Below are 20,882 nucleotides of genomic sequence, written 5' to 3'. Positions count from 1 at the left end.
TCCAACAAGGGGATGCCTCACACTCGGAAGAACTTGGTGGTAATTCCCATATTGAGAGACCACTTGTGTGGTTGCATTATCCTGCTCAGTCTGTCAGCCAGGGTGTTGTTTTGCCCGCCAGATAAGTGGTTCGAAGGAACGTCATGACGGCCTCCTAACACAGAGGGCGTAATCCGGTGCCCCCCTGCTCGTTGCTGTAATACAATGCAATCTGATTGTATGTTTGGATGAGCACAATTTGATGAGATAACTGATTTCTGAAAGCCTTTAGAGCATTCCAGATTGCCTGGAGCTCCAGGAAATTGATCTGAAGATTAGTTTCCTGGGTGGACCAACACCTTGGGTATGAAGCCCATCTACATGAGCCCCCCCACCCCATCCCAGGACAGGTATATCCGTCATCAGCACATTTTGTGGCTGAGGAATTTGGAATGGAAGTCCCAGAGTCAAATTGGATCGCATGGTCCACCACTAAAGGGAGAGTACAAGCTCTGGAGACACCTGGATGACATCTTCCAGGCTCCCCATGGTCTAACACCACTGAGAAGCCAGGCACGAACCCTGGAATCAAGTGTGACAAGTGTCCACTCTCGTCTCTGGAAGGTAGGCCTGAACCTTCTGTATATCGAGTAGGGCTCCTAGGAACTCCAATCGCTGGACAGGGTGAAGATAGAACTTGGGGTAGTTTAAAACGAACCCGAGTAGCTCGAGCACCCAAATGGTCCTCTGCGTGGACTGCTGCACTGTCCAGAGGTGCTCTTTACCAGCCAATCGTCGAGATATGGGAACACAAAGTATCCCAGTCTGTGTAGTGACACTGCAATTACCACTAGACATTTAGTGAAGACCCTGGAAGTTGACGTGAAGACAAAAGACAACAAGCAGTACTGAAAGTGATGTGTTCCCTGTCGAAATCAAAGATACTTCCAGTGGGCTGGAATTTTCGGGATGAGAGTACATGCATCCTTTAAGTCAGAAAGTATAAAGCGAATGCTACATACCTGTAGAAGGTATTTTCCGAGGACAGCAGGCTGATTTGTTCTCACTGATGGGTGACGTCCACGGCAGCCCCTCCAATCGGAACACTTTTCTAGCAAAGTCCTTTGCTAGTCCTCGCGCGCCGTCTTCCCGCCCGAACCAGCTCGTGTTCGTCAGTCCCATATGTAGCTAAACAAAGCAAGGGAAGACACAACTCCAAAGGGGAGGCGGGCGGGTTTGTGAGAACAATCAGCCTGCTGTCCTCGGAGAATACCTTCTACAGGTATGTAGCATTCGCTTTCTCCGAAGACAAGCAGGCTGCTTGTTCTCACTGATGGGGTATCCCTAGCCCCCAGGCTCACTCAAAACAACAAACATGGTCAATTGGGCCTCGCAACGGCGAGGACATAACTGAGATTGACCTAACAACTTATCCAACTAACTGAGAGTGCAGCCTGGAACAGAATAAACATGGGCCTAGGGGGGTGGAGTTGGATTCTAAACCCCGAACAGATTCTGAAGCACTGACTGCCCGAACCGACTGTCGCGTCGGGTATCCTGCTGCAGGCAGTAATGAGATGTGAATGTGTGGACAGATGACCACGTCGCAGCTTTGCAAATCTCTTCAATAGTGGCGGACTTCAAGTGGGCTACCGACGCTGCCATGGCTCTAACATTATGAGCCGTGACATGACCCTCAAGAGCCAGCCCAGCCTGGGCGTAAGTGAAGGAAATGCAATCTGCTAGCCAATTTGATATGGTGCGTTTCCCCACAGCCACTCCCCTCCTGTTGGGATCAAAAGAAACAAACAATTGGGCGGACTGTCTGTTGGGCTGTGTCCGCTCCAGATAGAAGGCCAATGCTCTCTTGCAGTCCAATGTGTGCAGCTGACGTTCAGCAGGGCAGGAATGAGGACGGGGAAAGAATGTTGGCAAGACAATTGACTGGTTCAGATGGAACTCCGACAGAACCTTTGGCAAGAACTTAGGGTGAGTGCGGAGGACTACTCTGTTATGATGAAATTTGGTGTAAGGGGCCTGGGCTACCAGGGCCTGAAGCTCACTGACTCTACGAGCTGAAGTAACTGCCACCAAGAAAATGACCTTCCAAGTCAAGTACTTCAGATGGCAGGAGTTCAGTGGCTAAAAAGGAGGTTTCATCAGCTGGGTGAGAACGACATTGAGATCCCATGACACCGTAGGAGGTTTGACGGGGGGCTTTGACAAAAGCAAACCTCTCATGAAGCGAACAACTAACATACATAGTAACATAGTAGATGACGGCAGAAAAAGACCTGCATGGTCCATCCAGTCTGCCCATGACAAACTCATATGTGTATACCTTACCTTGAATTTGTACCTGTCCTTTTCCGGGCACAGACCATATAAGTCTGCCCAGCAGTATTTCCCGCCTCCCAACCACCAGTCCCGCCTCCCATCACCGGCTCTGGTACAGACCGTATAAGTCTGCCCTCCCCTATCCTCGCCTCCCAACCACCACCCCCTCTTCCCCTCAACTGCTCCGCCAGCCAATTTCAGCTAAGCTTCTGAGGATCCATTCCTTCTGCACAGGATTCCTCTATGCATATCCCACGCATGTTTGAACTCCGTTACCGTTTTCATCTCCACCACCTCCCGCGGGAGGGCATTCCAAGCGTCCACCACCCTCTCTGTGAAAAAATACTTCCTGACATCTTTCCTGAGTCTGCCCCCCTTCAATCTCATTTCATGTCCTCTCGTTCTACCGCCTTCCCATCTCCGGAAAAGATTCGTTTGCGGATTAATACCTTTCAAATATTTGAACGTCTGTATCATATCACCCCTGTTCCTCCTTTCCTCCAGGGTGTACATGTTCAGGTCAGCAAGCCTCTCTTCATACGTCTTGGAATGTAAATCCCATACCATCCTCGTAGCTTTTCTTTGCACCGCTTCCATTTTTTTAACATCCTTCGCAAGATACGGCCTCCAAAACTGAACACAATACTCCAGGTGGGGCCTCACCAACGTCTTATACAGGGGCATTAAAACCTCCTTTCTTCTGCTGGTCACTCCTCTCTCTATACAGCCTAGCAATCTTCTAGCTACTGCCACCGCCTTGTCGCACTGTTTCGTCGCCTTCAGGTCCTCAGATACTATCACCCCAAGATCCCTCTCCCCGTCCGTGCCTATCAGACTCTCCCCGCCTAACACATACGTCTCCCTTGGATTTCTACTCCCTAAGTGCATCACTTTGCATTTCTTCGCATTGAATTTTAATTGCCAAACGTTAGACCATTCTTCTAGCTTCTTCAGATCTTTTTTCATGTTTTCCACACCCTCCGGGGTGTCCACTCTGTTGGAAATCTTGGTGTCATCCGCAAAAAGGCAAACTTTACCTTGTAACCCTTCGGCAATGTCACTCACAAATATATTGAACAGAATCGGCCCCAGCACTGATCCCTGAGGCACTCCACTACTCACCTTTCCTTCCTCCGAGCGAACTCCATTCACCACCACCCTCTGGCGTCTGTCCGTCAACCAGTTCCTAATCCAGTTCACCACTTCGGGTCCTATTTTCAGGCTGTCTAGTTTATTTAAGAGCCTCCTGTGGGGAACCGTGTCAAACGCCTTGCTGAAATCTAAGTAGATGACGTCCATAGCACGTCCTTGATTTAATTCTCCCGTCACCCAGTCAAAGAATTCAATGAGATTCGTTTGGCACCATTTCCCTTTGGTGAAACCATGTTGTCTCGGATCTTGCAACTTATTGGCTTCCAGGAAATTCACTATCCTTTCCTTCAGCATGGCTTCCATTACTTTTCCAATAACCGAAGTGAGGCTTACCGGCCTGTAGTTTCCAGCTTCTTCCCTATCCCCACTTTTGTGAAGAGGGACCACCTCCGCCGTTCTCCAATTCCTCGGAACCTCTCCCGTCTCCAAGGATTTATTAAACAAGTCTTTAAGAGGACCCGCCAGAACCTCTCTGAGCTCCCTCAGTATTCTGGGGTGGATCCCGTCCGGCCCCATGGCTTTGTCCACCTTTAAGCTTTCCAAGTTGTTGATACACACTCTCTTCCGTGAACGGCGCTCTATCCACCTCATTTTCAGGTGTACTTTTGCCAGTCCCTCTCGGTCCTTCCCCAGGGTTTTCTTCAGTGAAAACAGAACAAAAGTATCTATTTAGCAAATTGGCTTTTTCTTCATCATTTTCTACATAGCGTTTTGTGTATCTTTTAGTCTCACAATTCCCTTTATAGTCTTTCTCCTTTCACTAATATACCTGAAGAAGTTTTTGTCTCCCCTCCTTACATTTCTAGCCATTTGTTCTTCCGCTTGCGCCTTCGCCAGACGTACCTCTCTCTTGGCTTCTTTCAGTTTCATCCGGTATTCCTCCCCGTGTTCCTCCTCTTGAGATTTTCTATATTTCTGGAACGCTAACTCTTTAATCTTTATTTTCTCAGCCACTTGCTTTGAGAACCATATCGGTTTCCTTTTTCTCCTGCTTTTATTTACTCTCCTTACATAAAGGTCTGTGGCCCTGTTTATTACTTCTTTTAGCCTGGACCACTGTCCTTCCACTTCTCGTATGTCCTCCCAGCCCATCAGCTCCTTTCTCAGGTATTCTCCCATTTTGTTAAAGTCAGCTCGCTTGAAATCGAGGACTTTGAGTTTAGAGTGGCCGCCGTCCACATGAGCCGTTACATCAAAACAAACCGTTTGATGGTCACTGTTTCCAAGGTGCGCAGCTACTCGGACATTTGACACACTATCCCCATTCGTGAGCACCAGATCCAACGTGGCTGCCCCTCGTGGGTTCGTTCACCATTTGTCTGAGCAGAGCACTTTGGAAAGCATCCACAATCTCTCTACTTCTTTCCGATTTTGCAGATGGAACCCTCCAATCTACATCCAGCAGATTAAAATCTCCCAACAACAGCACCTCTCTTTTCTTCCCCAACTTTTGAATATCAGCGATCAGATCTTTATCTAGTTCTTCCAATTGTGTCGGGGGTCTATAGACAACACCCACGTGGACCAAGGATCTATCCTCTCTTTTTAAGGTGATCCATATCGCTTCTTCCTTTCCCCAGTTCCCTGTCATTTCAGTCGCTGGGATATCATTTCTCACATACAGAGCTACTCCTCCACCTGTACGTCCCTCTCTATCCTTCCTAAAAAGATTATAGCCTGGTATGTTTACATCCCATTCATGGGAACCATTGAGCCATGTCTCTGTGACTGCAACTATGTCCAAGTCAGACTCCAAAATCAGGGCTTGAAGGTCAGGAATTTTATTGCTTAGACTGCGAGCATTTGTGGTCATCGCTTTCCATGTACATTTCCTAGTATGTGTTTTGGTTTTAGTGATTTGTGAGGGTGTTTTTTCTTTGGGTACCTTCTCATATTTTTGTTCCCCCTTCCTTGCTTTTTCTTCTTTTTCTGCTTCAGTTTTATTTTCAGGAACATCAGAGTGCTGTAGTGGAGCAAAAGAATTTTGTAGTGGCAACACTTGTGCGGGCGGATGCTTCTGTGTCACATGATGAAGTCTGCCCGAGCCTACTGTGAACCATCTGCTCTTATGTGGTTTTATTCTTTGAGGCAGTGGTGAGGAGTTATGATTCTGCACAGTCCTATAAGTTGCTTTAATTGCTTCTAATTCTTGCATTACTTTACAGAGCTCTTGTTTTAAAGTAGATAGCTGAAGACAGATAGGACACGCTTTAAGTCTCCAGATGATTGGCCTTGAAACTAAAGCATCACAATTATTGCAGAGAATAAAAGTCATCCTGATTGGTTAAAATGGGTATGAACAGGTGTACTATGTTGGAGTAATAGCCTGCAAGACTGCCTGTGTATATGATTGGGTAAAGTTAATGAGGACTGGTTTGTGTATAAATGAGTGGCAAACCCTGGGGTGGGTGGGATTATAAGTCCCCAAGTGTCAGCTAACTGCTGTTTTATCAAGGGAATTCTGTAGCTGGGTGGGACCAGGACCAAAGAATTTCCAATTGAATTAACCTTTAAAATTGTCTAAGAATATAACTTTTTAATCTAAATATTCCCAATAATTACAGCTGTGTAAAATGTTACTTTTGAGTCTCAAATGAATTCAATGCTGTTTTAACAGCCTCTCCTCTCTCTTCCTATCAATCAGAGCTTGGTAGGACAAGATAGAAAGAAAGAAAGAATGAAAAGGTTTCATAGGGCTAATTAATTAATTCATTAAGCAATAAGCATTAAATTTAAGAAAAGAATCAGGTATCTCACCTCTAGCCTGAAAGTTGAGAAGTTTGGACTTTATTTTAAAGTCAGAATTTACTTTAGTGTGCAGGGGTCCAGTAACCTCTAGCCTGAAAGTTGAGAAGTTTGGACTTTATTTTAAAGTCAGAATTTACTTTAGTGTGCAGGGGTCCAGTAACCTGGAAAAATTTCAAACACAATTGGTTTGTCTCCCCCTTCAAGGCCAATCTATCTCCTGTTGTGCAGTGAAGGCTGTCCTGAGATTGGCTTACCTTCCACCCGGTAATGGTATGCACTGATTGCGCTAAGGTGAACCCTTACAGAGTTGGTCTTGAGACCAGACTCAGACAAGTGCAGAAGGTATTCAAGCAGGGTCTGTGTAGGACAAGAGCGAGGATCTAGGGCCTTGCTGTCACACCAGACGGCAAACCTCCTCCATAGAAAGAAGTAACTCCTCTTAGTGGAATCTTTCCTGGAAGCAAGCAAGACGCGGGAGACACCCTCTGACAGACCCAAAGAGGCAAAGTCAGAGCCAGAGACTGGAGGTTGGGATGCAGAAGCGCCCCTTCATCCTGTGTGATGAGGGTCAGAAAACACTCCAATCTCCACGGTTCTTCGGAGGATAACTCCAGAAGAAGAGGGAACCAGATCTGACGCGGCCAAAAAGGAGCAATCAGAATCATGGTGCCTCGGTCTTGCTTGAGTTTCAACAAAGTCTTCCCCACCAGAGGTATGGGAGGATAAGCATACAGTAGACCCTCCCCCCAGTCCAGGAGGAAGGCATCCAATGCCAGTCTGCCGTGAGCCTGAAGCCTGGAACAGAACTGAGGGACTTTGTGGTTGGTTCGAGAAGCGAAGAGATCCACCAAGGGGGTGCCCCACACCTGGAAGATCTGTCGCACTACCTTGGAATTGAGCGACCACTCGTCAGGTTGCATAATCCTGCTCAACCTGTCGGCCAGACTGTTGTTTACGCCTGCCAGATATGTGGCTTGGAGCACCATGCCGTGACGGCGAGCCCAGAGCCACATGCTGACAGCTTCCTGACACAGGGGGCGAGATCCGGTGCCCCCCTGCTTGTTGATGTAGTACATGGCAACCTGGTTGTCTGTCTGAATTTGGATAATTTGGTGGGACAGCCGATCTCTGAAAGCCTTCAGAGCGTTCCAGACCGCTCGCAACTCCAGGAGATTGATCTGCAGATCGCATTCCTGGAGGGACCAGCTTCCTTGGGTGTGAAGCCCATCGACATGAGCTCCCCACACCAGGAGAGACGCATCCGTAGTCAGCACTTTTTGTGGCTGAGGAATTTGGAAAGGACGTCCCAGAGTCAAATTGGACCAAATCGTCCACCAATACAGGGATTTGAGAAAACTCGTGGACAGGTGGATCACGTCTTCTAGATCCCCAGCAGCCTGAAACCACTGGGAAGCTAGGGTCCACTGAGTAGATCGCATCTGAAGGCGGGCCATGGGAGTCACATGAACTGTGGAGGCCATGTGGCCCAGCAATCTCAACATCTGCCGAGCTGTGATCTGCTGGGAAGCTCGCACCCGCGAGACTAGGGACAATAAGTTGTTGGCCCTCGTCTCTGGGAGATAGGCACGAGCCGTCCGAGAATCCAGCAGAGCTCCTATGAATTCGAGTCTCTGTACTGGGAGAAGATGGGACTTTGGATAATTTATCACAAACCCCAGTAGCTCCAGGAGGCGAATAGTCATCTGCATGGACTGTAGAGCTCCTGCCTCGGATGCGTTCTTCACCAGCCAATCGTCGAGATAGGGGAACACGTGTATCCCCAACCTGCGAAGAGCCTCTGCTACTACAGCCAAGCACTTAGTGAACACTCTGGGCGCAGAGGCGAGCCCAAAGGGTAGCACACAGTACTGGAAGTGACGTGTGCCCAGCTGAAATCGCAGATACTGTCTGTGAGCTGGCAGTATCGGGATGTGAGTGTAGGCGTCCTTCAAGTCCAGAGAGCATAGCCAATCGTTTTCCTGAATCATGGGAAGAAGGGTGCCCAGGGAAAGCATCCTGAACTTTTCCTTGACCAGATATTTGTTCAGGGCCCTTAGGTCTAGGATGGGACGCATCCCCCCTGTTTTCTTTTCCACAAGGAAGTACCTGGAATAGAATCCCAGCCCTTCCTGCCCGGATGGCACGGGCTCGACCGCATTGGCGCTGAGAAGGGCGGAGAGTTCCTCTGCAAGTACCTGCTTGTGTTGGAAGCTGTAAGACTGAGCTCCCGGTGGACAATTTGGAGGTTTTGAGGCCAAATTGAGGGTGTATCCTTGCCGGACTATTTGGAGAACCCACTGATCGGAGGTTATGAGAGGCCACCTTTGGTGAAAAACTTTCAACCTCCCTCCGACCGGCAGGTCGCCCGGCACTGACACTTGGATGTCGGCTATGCTCTGCTGGAGCCAGTCAAAAGCTCGTCCCTTGCTTTGGCTGGGGAGCCGAGGGGCCTTGCTGAGGCGCACGCTGCTGACGAGAGCGAGCGCGCTGGGGCTTAGCCTGGGCCGCAGGCTGTCGAGAAGGAGGATTGTACCTACGCTTACCAGAAGAGTAGGGAACAGTCTTCCTTCCCCAAAAAAATCGTCTACCTGAAGAGGTAGAAGCTGAAGGCTGCCAGCGGGAGAACTTGTCGAAAGCGGTATCCCGCTGGTGGAGCTGCTCTACCACCTGTTCGACTTGCTCTCCAAAAATGTTATCCACACGGCAAGGTGAGTCCGCAATCCGCTGCTGGATCCTATTCTCCAGGTCGGAGGCACGCAGCCATGAGAGTCTGCGCATCACCACACACTGAGCAGCGGCCCTGGACGCAACATCAAAGGTGTCATACACCCCTCTGGCCAGGAATTTTCTGCAAGCCTTCAGCTGCCTGACCACCTCCTGAAATGGCTTGGCTTGCTCAGGAGGGAGCTTGTCCACCAAGCCCGCCAACTGCTGCACATTGTTCCGCATGTGTATGCTCATGTAGAGCTGGTAAGACTGAATTTTGGCCATGAGCATAGAGGAATGGTAGGCCTTCCTCCCAAAGGAGTCTAAGGTTCTAGAGTCTTTGCCCGGGGGCGCCGAAGCATGCTCCCTAGAACTCTTAGCCTTCTTTAGGGCCAAATCCACAACTCCAGAGTCGTGAGGCAACTGAGTGCGCATCAGCTCTGGGTCCCCATGGATCCGGTACTGGGACTCGATCTTCTTGGGAATGTGGGGATTACTTAATGGCTTGGTCCAGTTCACCAGCAATGTCTTTTTCAGGACATGATGCATGGGTACTGCGGACGCTTCCTTAGGTGGAGAAGGATAGTCCAGGAGCTCAAACATTTCAGCCCTGGGCTCGTCCCCCACAACCACCGGGAAGGGGATGGCCGTAGACATCTCCCGGACAAAGGCCGCAAAAGACAGACTTCGGGAGGAGAAAGCTGCCTTTCAGGGGAGGGAGTGGGTTCAGAAGGAAGGCCATCAGACTCCTCGTCAGAGAAATACCTATGTCCTCCTCCTCCTCCCACGAGGCCTCACCATCGGTATCAGACACAAGTTCACGGACCTGTGTCTGAAGCCGTGCCCGGCTCGACTCCGTGGAACCACGGCCACAGTGTGAACGTCGAGAGGTAGACTCACTCGCCCGCACCGGCGAAGCTCCCTCCGCCGACGGGGAGCCTTCCTGGGAGGCGACCGCAGTCGGTACCGCAAGCGGCACCGATGCCGGAGACCTCACCCCGGGCAAGGGGCCAGCTGGCACAATAGCTCTCCCAGGATCTCTGGGAGAATGGCCCGGAGACTCTCGTGCAGTGCGGCTGTGGAGAAAGACATGGAAGCCGATGCAGGCGTCGAAGTCAGAGTCTGTTCCGGGCGTGGAGGCTGTTCCGGGCTGTCCAAGGTGGAGCGCATCGACACCTCCTGAACAGAGGGTGAGCGGTCCTCCCGGTGCCGATGCCTACTGGGTGCCACTCCCTCGGCGACCCAGAGCTCTCGGTACCGATGCTGGGAAGGAGACCGGTGTCGATGCTTCTTTGACTTTTTCAAACGAAGCATGTCACCGGAACTTCCCGGTACCGACAAGGAGGACGTAGAATCCAATCGTTGCTTCCTCGGGGCCGAGGCCGAAGAAGGTCGGTCTCGGGGGGCTGTACCGCAGGAGCCCTCAGGGTAGGGGAGACCCACCCGAAGGCTCACTGCCACCAGCAGGGGAATGGACAGCCCTCACCTGCACTCCAGTCGAAGCACCACCGTCCGACGACATCAGCAACTAGTGGAAGTCCCGGTACCACCGACGCCGACGCAGCTCGATGCAATCGATACAGTCGCCGCCGAGGTCGGAGGTCTTGACGCTGTCGACGTCGATGCACTCGATACTCCCGGTGCAGAAGCCGACGAAGAGCCCGAGAAAACACGTTCCACTGGGCCAATCTCGCTACCTGAGTCCTTTTCTGTAAAAGGGCGCAAAGACTACAGGCCTGCAGGCGTGCCCAGCCCCCAGACACTGAAGACACGACGCTTGCCTATCAGTGAGCGAGATTACCTGGGCGCACTTCTTGAAGCCGCTGGGAGACTTCGATGACATGGGCGGAAAAATCACGCCGGCGAAATCAAAACTCGTAATTGCGGTAAGGCACCAAAAAGAGGGAGAGAAAAAACTCGACCCGAGGCCTCAAAAGGGCCTACCCCGAAAACGAAAGGAAACTAAACGGGGCAAAAACTGGAAATACGGGAAGTGGAAAAAGACCGAAAGGCCTTTCTCCGAAATCCCTTTTTTTTTTTTTTTTTTAAAGAATCGAAAAGTCAAAAAGACGCGCGGTCAACTTAAGGGGCGCGAATTGCGCAAACACGACCGTACCGAGCGCGGACAAAAGAAGACTGATGAACACGAGCCGGTTCGGGCGGGAAGACAGCCGCGCATGCGCGCGCGAGGACTAGCAAAGGCCTTTGCTACTGAAGTTCCGATTGGAGGGCTGCCGTGGACTTCACCCATCAGTGAGAACAAGCAGCCTGCTTGGTCCTCGGAGAACACTCAGATCACTTGATTCCCACCACCCTGTTTACACGCCCCTGAATTGGCCCACCTTGAATCTGAGATGTTGCTTTCTACTTTCTCTCCCCCCCCCCCCCCACCCCCACCCCCACCATCCACAGTGAACTTTCAAGTCATTTTTAAACCTTTTACTTCTCCCAGATTTTGGGGCATCAGCACTAGGAAAAATTCAAAGATTGAATTACCTGACCTTTTTGTTTTTTACTGTACACACGTTCTTGGTATGAAAGTTTTTTTTTTTTTTTTTTTACATTTGTACCCCGCGCTTTCCCACTCATGGCAGGCTCAATGCGGCTTACATGGGCAATGGAGGGTTAAGTGACTTGCCCAGAGTCACAAGGAGCTGCCTGTGCCTGAAGTGGGAATCGAACTCAGTTCCTCAGTTCCCCAGGACCAAAGTCCACCACCCTAACCACTAGGCCACTCCTCCACTTTTTACATAGTATATTTTATTGTTAACCATACTGATCTGCTTGTTCAGATAAGAGTGGCATATCAAATTTTATTAAACATAAATATACTTCAATAGCGTATCCAACATGTAATCCCAGCAAGTTTCTTAATTCCCTCCATGGGAATTATGGTAAGTAGATAGAATTTGGCATTACTGTCACTACCCCCTAGCCTACCCTCCCCTTCCTTTGTTCCTACTTCCCTTTGCTTTCTCTCTCTCCCTCCTCCTACCTTGGTTCCTTTCCCCTCTCTCCTCCTTTATTTTAGTTTGTCTTGTTGTGAGTACCCTAGTTTCATTGCTTTACACTCTTTCTTATCAACATTAAAACATTATGGAGTTCCTTTCCTAACTCTTATCATTTGTTTTTAGATTGCAAACCGCCCAGTTCTGCGAGTCAGGTTGGGCGGTATAACAAGTTTTAATAAACTATAAACTGTGCTTAAATGCCATGATGTCCTGCTCTTCCATGTTTCTTCCTCTTACATATAAAAACTGCTTGCAGAGCTGAATACTCCCCCTTATGGATGTCTCACCTGATGGCAGAATTCCCTCTCCCCCAAGGGCAATAGGAGCCTAACCACATCTTTGCTATGGATTGTGGGTATGACTGCCTCCCTGCCAAGGGTCCAAAGACTGATAGAGGTGATACACAATCCTCAAAATCTTGGGGGAGAAGTACTCAGGAGAGCCACCTGATGCTATCCAGAGTGTATACTTCCTTTTACCTGTTTCAATACACCTGGTAGTCTGGGAGGAAGCCTCTGTCCCAGAGGAAGGGCACCCAACTCCTCTGCCACTGCAGTTAAAGAGTCATGGGACTGCAGGCAATGTTCTGTTGTGGACTAGGAATTGGTTATTGAACAGAAAATGGAAGGTAGGGTTAAATGGCTATTTCTCTCAATGGAGGAGGGTGAATAGTAGAGTGCCGCAGGGATCTGTAACAGGACCGGTGCTATTTAACATATTTATAAATGATCTGGAAATCAGAACAAGTGATTAAATTTGCAGATCACAAAAAAAGCTATTCAAGGTTGTTAAAACACATGCAGACAATGAAAAATTGTAGAAAGACCTTAGGAAATTGGAAGATGGGCATCCAAATGGCAGATGAAATTTAATGTCAACAAATGCAAAGTAATGCACATTGGGAACAATAATCCTTATCATAGTTCCCTGATGCTAGGGTCTACCCTTTGGGACCAGCACCCAAGAAAAAGATCTAGGTGTCGTTGCAGACAATATGCAGAAACCTTCTATCCACTGTGTGGCAGCAGCCAAAAAATGCAAACAGGATGCTAGGAATTATTAGGAAAGGGATGGTAAATAAGACCAAAATACTATAATGCCTCTGTATCATTCCATGGTGCCACCTCACCTTGACTAGTATGTTCAAATCTGTTTGCCGTATGCTCAAAAGAAAGATACTATGCAATTAGAAAAGGTTCAAAGAAGAGCAACCAAAATGATAAAGGGGATGGAATTCCTCTCATATAAGGAAAGATTAAAGAGATTAGGCTCTTTAAGCTTGGAAAAGAGTCAGCTGAGGGGGAGATATGATTGAGGTCTACAAAATACTGAGTTGTGTAAAACAGGTAAAAGTAAATTGATTTTTTACTCTTTCAAAAAGTACAAGACTAGTGGATAGTCAATGAAACTACATGGAAATTTTATTTATTTATTTGTTTGCTGCATTTGTATCCCACATTTTCCCACCTATTTGCAGGCTCAATGTGGCTTACAATATGTTAAACAATAATCACATTAATCGAATTAGAATTTCATTGTTACAAATAAGTGCATAAGAATATCATGGCAATCATAATAACGGAATTAGAATTTCAGAACTGTTACAAATAATACTTCTAAAACAAACAGGAGGAAATATTTTTTTCAATCAACAAATAGTTAAGCTCTGGAACTCGAAGCCAGAGGATGTGGTAACATGGTTTAGCGTATCTGGGTTTAAAAAAAGGTTTGGACAAGTTCCTGGAGGAAAAGTCAATTTTTTGCTATTGAGACAGACATGGGGAAGCCACTGCTGGACCTGGGATTGGTAGCATGGAATGCTGCTTCTATTTGGGTTTCTGCCAAGTACTTATGACTTGGATTGACCACTGCTAGAACATTTTACTGGGCTAGATAGACCATTGGTCTGACCCAGTATGGCTATTTGTATGTTCTTATGTAATAGTGGAGGAGTGGCCTAGTGGTTAGGGTGGTGGACTTTGGTCCTGAGGAACTGAGTTCAATTCCTGGCACAGGCAGCTCCTTGTGACTCTGGGCAAGTCACTTAACCCTCCATTGCCTGCCGCATTGAGCCTGCCATGAGTGGGAAAGCGCGGGGTACAAATGTAACAAAAAAAAAAAAAATCTTATGTAATCTGAACGTGTGTGCCCTGGAGGAAGGGAGGAACAGGGGTGATATGATACAGACGTTCAAATATTTGAAAGGTATTAATCCGCAAACAAACCTTTTCCAGAGATGGGAAGGCGGTAGAACGAGAGGGCATGAAATGAGATTGAAGGGGGGGCAGACTCAAGAAGAATGTCAGGAAGTATTTTTTCACAGAAAGGGTGGTGGATGCATGGAATGCCTCCCGCGGGAGGTGGTGGAGATGAAAACGGGTAACGGAATTCAAACATGCATGGGATAAACATAAAGGAATCCTGTTGCAGAATTAAGGGATCCTCAGGAGCTTAGCCTAGAATGGGTGGCAGAGCTGGGGTTGGGAGGCGAGGCTAGTGCTGGGCAGACTTATACGGTCTGTGCAGGGCTGGTGGTTGGGAGGCGGGACTAGTGCTGGGCAGACTTATACGGTCTGTGCCAGAGCCGGTGGTGGGAGGCAGGGATAGTGCTGGGCAGACTTATACGGTCTGTGCAGAGCTGGTGGTGGGAGGCGGGGATAGGGCTGGCCAGACTTATACGGTCCTGTGCCCTGAAGAGGACAGTACAAATAAAAAGTAGCACATATGAATTTATCTTCTTGAGCAGACTGGATGGACCGTGCAGGTCTTTTTCTGCCGTCATCTACTATGTACTATGTTACTCCTTTGAGGTTCAAGACTGGATGAAGTGTTCCTTCTTTTTTCAAATGAAAACACAGATTGACCCTTCCAGTTCCCCACTTGCTGGGAGGCACTTGGACAACTACCTGAGTCATGAAGATTTTGAAGAGTTGTCTGGATTGCCGGTATTTTGGCAGAAGCCCAACAGGGCACAACTAAAGATTCCATTAGGGTTTCGGAAAACTCCAATTTGTAACCATGCCTTATGACACCCAAAACCCACTGGGTCAGATGTCATTCTGTCCATTCCTCATAGAAAAAGGGAGAGACATCCTCCTACTTGCTGCTGCAAGAAATGGACCTCAAAGGCATCATTGGGAACTTCTGGAGGGTCCAGAGGGAGAAGCTCCCTTTTATCTGAACAAAAGGATGAACTGTAAGCCTGAAAACAAGATTGCTGAAAATTCCCAGACTTCCCAGGTACAAAAACTTATCTTGTATGCCCCCTCCAGGGAAAAGGAAAATATACCTAGAGTACTTGAAGGTAATTTGTTTATGCTACTACTAGAAAAAAAAAAGTGTGAGCTACACCAAAAAAAAATTTTTTTTGTTACATTTGTACCCCGCGCTTTCCCACTCATAGCAGGTTCAATGCAGCTTACATATTATATACAGGTACTTATTTGTGCCTGGGGCAATGGAGGGTTAAGTGACTTGCCCAGAGTCACAAGGAGCTGCCTGTGCCTGCAGTGGGGAATCGAACCCAGTTCCCCAGGACCAAAGTACACCACGCTAACCACTAGGCCGCTCCTCCAAGGTTCAGTTTGAGAATAATGTGAGCCACTCATGGGCCCATGCAGAAAGATGTATATTAGAGCTCTGCACAGGGTTTCCATAATGTATGCATAAAAAAAATTGTGCCAAATGTAGTAACCAATTTTTGTGCAAATAACCTTTACCGCAAAAATGTGCACAAAACAGGGTGCAGCACCTACTTGTACACAAAAAAATTGTAGCAGCATTCACGAGTTGCACGCATGTATATCTATGAATACACTTTTTGCAATACCAGATATTTAGGGCAGAACAGCATTCCAACATCTGCACAGGATGTATGCACATGCAACTCTGAGTGCAGATACAATTTTGTCAACAGTCCCAGCACACCCTCCCCATCAGCTCCTTATCCTCGCTTTTCTTTTTTTAAGCCCATCCTAGCAAACAAAACCAAAAGAAAACTGTGGGTCACTTAACACTGACCACAGAAGAATAACAAATTTTAACATAAGGTGCCCACAGTAGCACAACAAATTGGAAGCAAATGCCAAGCTAAGCTGTGCATAAAGCCTAGCACACTTTATTACATCAGCTCCTCACTGAGCAAGTTACTCACTGTCTACTATTGCCTCAGACGTTCAGTTGTGCATTCTTTGTTGGAACAAACTTACTGTACCTGAATGCCCATAATACAGAAAACCACCTTCGGCATCCTTTGAAAATGTGGACTAAAATTACAAGTTATTGTTTTGGTATTTGGAAGGATTGGAGTAGAGAGTATACTAATCTTGAGAACTAGGGCTGTTCTTCATTTTTTAAAAGTGTCCATTGAAATAAAGACCAACAAATGAACTAACACTACTATCATACAACTTCACTCTCAAATCTGAATGAGATCAAGAAGCAAATATTGCAGGGGAAATGGAACTGTACATCCCAAGCCTGGGCATAGCAATTTCTGCTCACCAGAGACAGGTAGCATGACTCTAATGAGTTTGAATTGGCATCAAGACTCATATTTTGCTGTTCCATTAATTCTACAGATCTGGGTCGATGAAAGAGGGTGGCCAGAAGAGGGATCCAGGCAGAGGATCAAAAAGGAACAAGATGCAGGGCTGACCAATTACCTTGGGTGGCAGTTTCTATGGGGATCAAATACAGGTGAAGTCAAAGCTAAATAGTAGGAACAGAGCCACATATATCACAGGGAGGGGAGGGCCTAATACCTTAAACCATTGGACGATGCTCAAAACTCCCACGGTAAAGCCAACAGCTCAGAAAACTAGCTCACCAATGCTCAAAGGAAATGGTCTTCAAATTATATGCACTCTGTAAAAGTGAAAAACGGGGGAGGGGGGAAGGAGAGAACATGCTTGGTGCATAAGATTCTCAGTAAGCTCAGCTCTTGTGTGTATGCGCCAGACAAACCAAAATGAATCAAACATTAGTGTCTGCTTTCTGCGCCTTTAAATATAAGCTTTTCAATTTTATTTTTTTATTGAAGGCATATTTAAGCACAGGAAACAGGCACCAATATGTGCTTTCACTTTCGGGTTTGCTCTGATTCACACACATTTGTCTCTCAATATCAGCATTCAGAGGCTTGTACAGGTTTCCTTCTGCTTCCAAATTAAATAAAAACTGGCAGATTTTAAAGAAAACACCCTAACGCCTGCTCTAAGCAGGTGTTCGGTTTTCAGCAGCAGGGGCGTTGCAACGGGCGGGCCTGGATGGACCCAGGCCAAGCCACTTTCCCTCCAGGCCCAGCCACCCAACATCTCCTCGGGGTATAAATCTTTTTTACCTCCGTCGAAGCGGCCGCGTCATTTAAAGCCCTGCTCATCAAGCCTTCCCTTTGTGAGTTCGTTCACTCAGAGTCCCGCCTTCTGACGTCATTTCCTCTTTCCGCGAGGACGGGACTGAGGGAACGAACTCACAAAGGGAAGGCTTGATGGGCAGTGCTTTCAATAACGAGGCCGCTTCAACGGAGGTAAAAAAGATTTAAACCACGCAGGGTGGCACTGTAGCAGGAAGAGAAAGGGGGATGTTAGGGGGAGAAGAGGGCAGACAGGTGGATATGAATGGGAGGGGAGGATGGGGGCGAAGGAGAATCGCTGGACATGGATGGGAGCGGGAGGGGAGGGCAGGGGAGAGAAGAGAATTGCTGGGTATGGATGGATAGAGGGGGGCAGGGGAGAGAATTGCTGGGTATGGATGGATAGAGGGGGGCAGGGGAGAGAAGAGAATTGCTGGGTATGGATAGAGGAGGAGGGCAGGGGAGAGAAGAGAATTGCTGAGTATGGATGGATAGGGGGGGGCGGGGGAGAGAAGAGAATTTAAGGTATGGATGGATGGAGGAGGACAGGGGAGAGAAGAGAATTGCTAGGTATGGATGGATAGAGGGGGGCAGGGAAGAGAAGAGAATTGCTAGGTATCGATGGATAGAGGGGGGCAGGGGAGAGAAGAGAATTGCTGGATATGGATGGATGGAGGGCAGGGGAGAGGAGAGTTGCTGGACATGGGTGGATGGAGGGAAGGGCAGGGAGAGAGAAGAATTGTTGGACATGGATGGAGGGGAAGGGTATGACAGGAAGGAGATGCACATGGATGGAGGAGACAGAGAAGAAAGTCTGGACATGTCATGGATGGAGGGGAGGGAAGAGAGAGGAAGTGAGATGACCATGAATGGAGGGGAGAGAGGAGAAATGCTGGACATGGATGGAGGGAGGTGAGGAAAAATGCTGGACATGGATGGAGGAGAGGGAAGGGAGAGAAGAAATGCTGGACATGGATGGAGGGGAGGGAAGAGAGAGGAAGGCGATGAGGAAAAACGAAGAAAGGAGAAAAACTGCTCATGGATGGAGAAAATAGGCAGGAGCTGGATCCACTGGACAGTCAAGTCTGCGGAGCACCCAGCTTTTACTTACACATGTAGGGCAAGAAATGAAGAAGAAAGGAGGAAAGTAAAGAAATAAATGGAAAGGAAGCCCTGGAAACGGAGTTAAGAGGACAGATGATAGCAGAATCAGATACTGGGCCAGCATGATCAGAAAAAACAAAGTCAGCAGACAACAAAGGTAGAAAAAAATCATTTTATTTTCATTATAGTGTTTGGAGTATGTCCACTTTGAGAATCAGGTGCTCAACGTTAAAAGTTTATATTTATTTATTTGTGGCATTTTATCCCACATTAAACATGAATTAGATTGGAACCTGGGATCATTTAATTTTTTTTTCTTGGAGAGAGTAATGCATTGCCCCCCCCCCCCCCCCCAAGGCTCTCTCCCCGGCTATAGCCAGCTCTGCAATTTTGAGGGGAGGCACAGAGGTGGACGGGGTGGGGGGGGGGGGATGCAGAGGTGGACGAGGGATGCAGAAGTGGACTGGGGAGAGAGCCTGTTAAACATTTACCAGCACACCACTGTCTAGTGCCCACCCATCCAACCTGTTGGCCCACCCAAAAATTGCCTTCTGGCTACCCCACTGTTCAGCAGTAAGGGAGGCTTTGTTTTGTGCACTGTTCTCTGAGCATTGGGAGGAAATAGGAAATGACTTAATTAACATCCAATTGACATTTGCATGCTATTTGCACTAATCCTTGGTGCGCATTGTCTCCCACACTAGAGCCTCTGAGCATTCTGGCCTCACTAAAGCCGGCCCTAATCACCTCTAGCATCAGTGCTGGGCCGCTGAGAGAGGGGGTGGGCAAAATTCCCTGGGGGGAATTCTTCAAGGGGGGGGGGGCTGACGCCAGTAAGCTTCTTCCTGCCTGCCTGCTTCCAGGTATGTCTCTCTCCTGCTCCTGTGTGCCAGGACCCAGATGATTGTATTAATGTGGTTGTCACTGCCACTATGACGTGGACCCAGGCCCAGAACATGTAACGTAGATGAGAGCCAAAGCCGACATCCAACTTTTAGGGTCCCTAGACCGTAACGGATAGTGGTGACCCGGGTTATCGCATTAATGCCACCAGCCCAGTCCCGGCACACCGAGGGAGTAACAGTCAGGCACTGGAAGGTAAGGGGGCGGCGGCCCAAATGTTGGGGGCAGCCTTGCAGCCCAGGTAGGAGGGGAAATGGTCCTGCCACGGGCCTGGCAGTGTCTCTCATCAGCCCTGCATCAGCATTACATTTTGAGCCCCCTGACAGAGAGAAAAGTAGGAGTGCAGTGGACAAAAGAGCAAAGAGAATGTAAAGGGAATACTGTATTAAATCCGAACAGTGCTTAACTCCTCTCCTGCTACCAGCTTTGACTGTGCTTAACCCCTCTTACATGGTAGTAACCCTTATGCTTAATCTTTCCACCCTCGAACAGCTCCCAAAGACAGTACTTAAACCCTCACTAGTGGTTATAACCCACAAACACAGCTATAATGCATTACACCTAGAAACCACTGACAGAATGCTTTCGACTCCAGGGAAAATCCACAACCCTCAGGAACAGGCAACCTTGGTGAGTTAAGTTTAGAGAAACTAGGGAATTAAAGTGCACAATTTGTGGATACTGGAGAATTTACGATATACACTGAGTACAGAAGGGATTTATACGATTCCGAGTCACGCACATTTTCGACTGCTCTCACACTCCTCTTCACGCCGGTGCCTCTCCTCCGCATCCACACTACACCTGTCCCTCATTCTGACACTCCCCACCCCGGTGTCCTACCTTCCAACTTATCTTGCACGTCACCCGTGACCGTCTGACCGAACCCTGTATTTCTCCGGTGTCCCACCACCTCAGAAGCAACGTCTTTTCCTCAACCTCGTCCCGCTTTGCCAGGAAACAGGAAGTCGCATTAGAAGAGGAGCGGGAGGCTGTCAGGCCGGAGAGCGCCGAGCGGAGAAGAGGAGCTAGAGGAAGGAAGTGAACAACACAGGACAAGTCAAGAGGAGGGCGGGACGCCGGTAAAGCAAAACAGGTTGTAACTTGTATTGTTTGTAGGCAAAGTGTGAGTGCAGGAGCCGAGTCGATTCTCATAACTCCAGCGCTGCTGAAACACACCGGGAAATTCCCCGGGAACAGAGCAGGAAAAAATCTTTCCAATGCTCAACACTAACAGCATGCAGTTGAGTATTGGGAAGTTGAAGGGTTGTAGACGTGCCTTGGTTATGAGCACAAGAGTTTCGCCGTAAGCACGCATTGTACCCGTCCCGTATTTAAGCACAGCTGTGAGCTTTGACTTTCAGTCTCGCGAGGACTCGCTCTCATTTATTTCTTCGCTTTCAGTAGTGGAGGCTACACGGACTTCCCTTCTGCTTCTAAAAAGAAAAAAAAAAAGACGCAAAACCACTCAACAAACCCCTGAACACCACCTCCGAGGTGGTCGTAATTTTTCTGCGTTTTGTTCTAATCTGACCATATTGGGAGGAATACCAACTACTGACTTAAGTGTAGTGGAGGACTAAACCCTC

General features: G+C 48.2%; 1 protein-coding gene across 1 annotated transcript in view; it reads right to left on the bottom strand.

Annotated features, from left to right (window-relative positions):
• ELMO3 (engulfment and cell motility 3) overlaps positions 1-20,464 on the bottom strand; it is a 987,719-nt gene extending 967,255 nt beyond the window's left edge. The window contains exon 1 of the mRNA XM_030203739.1: positions 20,137-20,464. Coding sequence (XP_030059599.1) covers positions 20,137-20,448 — 312 coding nt within the window. The 5' untranslated portion in view covers positions 20,449-20,464. The remainder of the gene's footprint in view (positions 1-20,136) is intronic.
• Positions 20,465-20,882: the final 418 nt, after the last annotated feature.

This window comes from Microcaecilia unicolor, chromosome 5 (assembly GCF_901765095.1).
Source record: "Microcaecilia unicolor chromosome 5, aMicUni1.1, whole genome shotgun sequence".
NCBI lineage: Eukaryota > Metazoa > Chordata > Amphibia > Gymnophiona > Siphonopidae > Microcaecilia > Microcaecilia unicolor.
The sequence above is the reverse complement of the archived record's forward strand: the minus strand, read 5'-3'. Positions and strand labels throughout refer to the sequence as shown.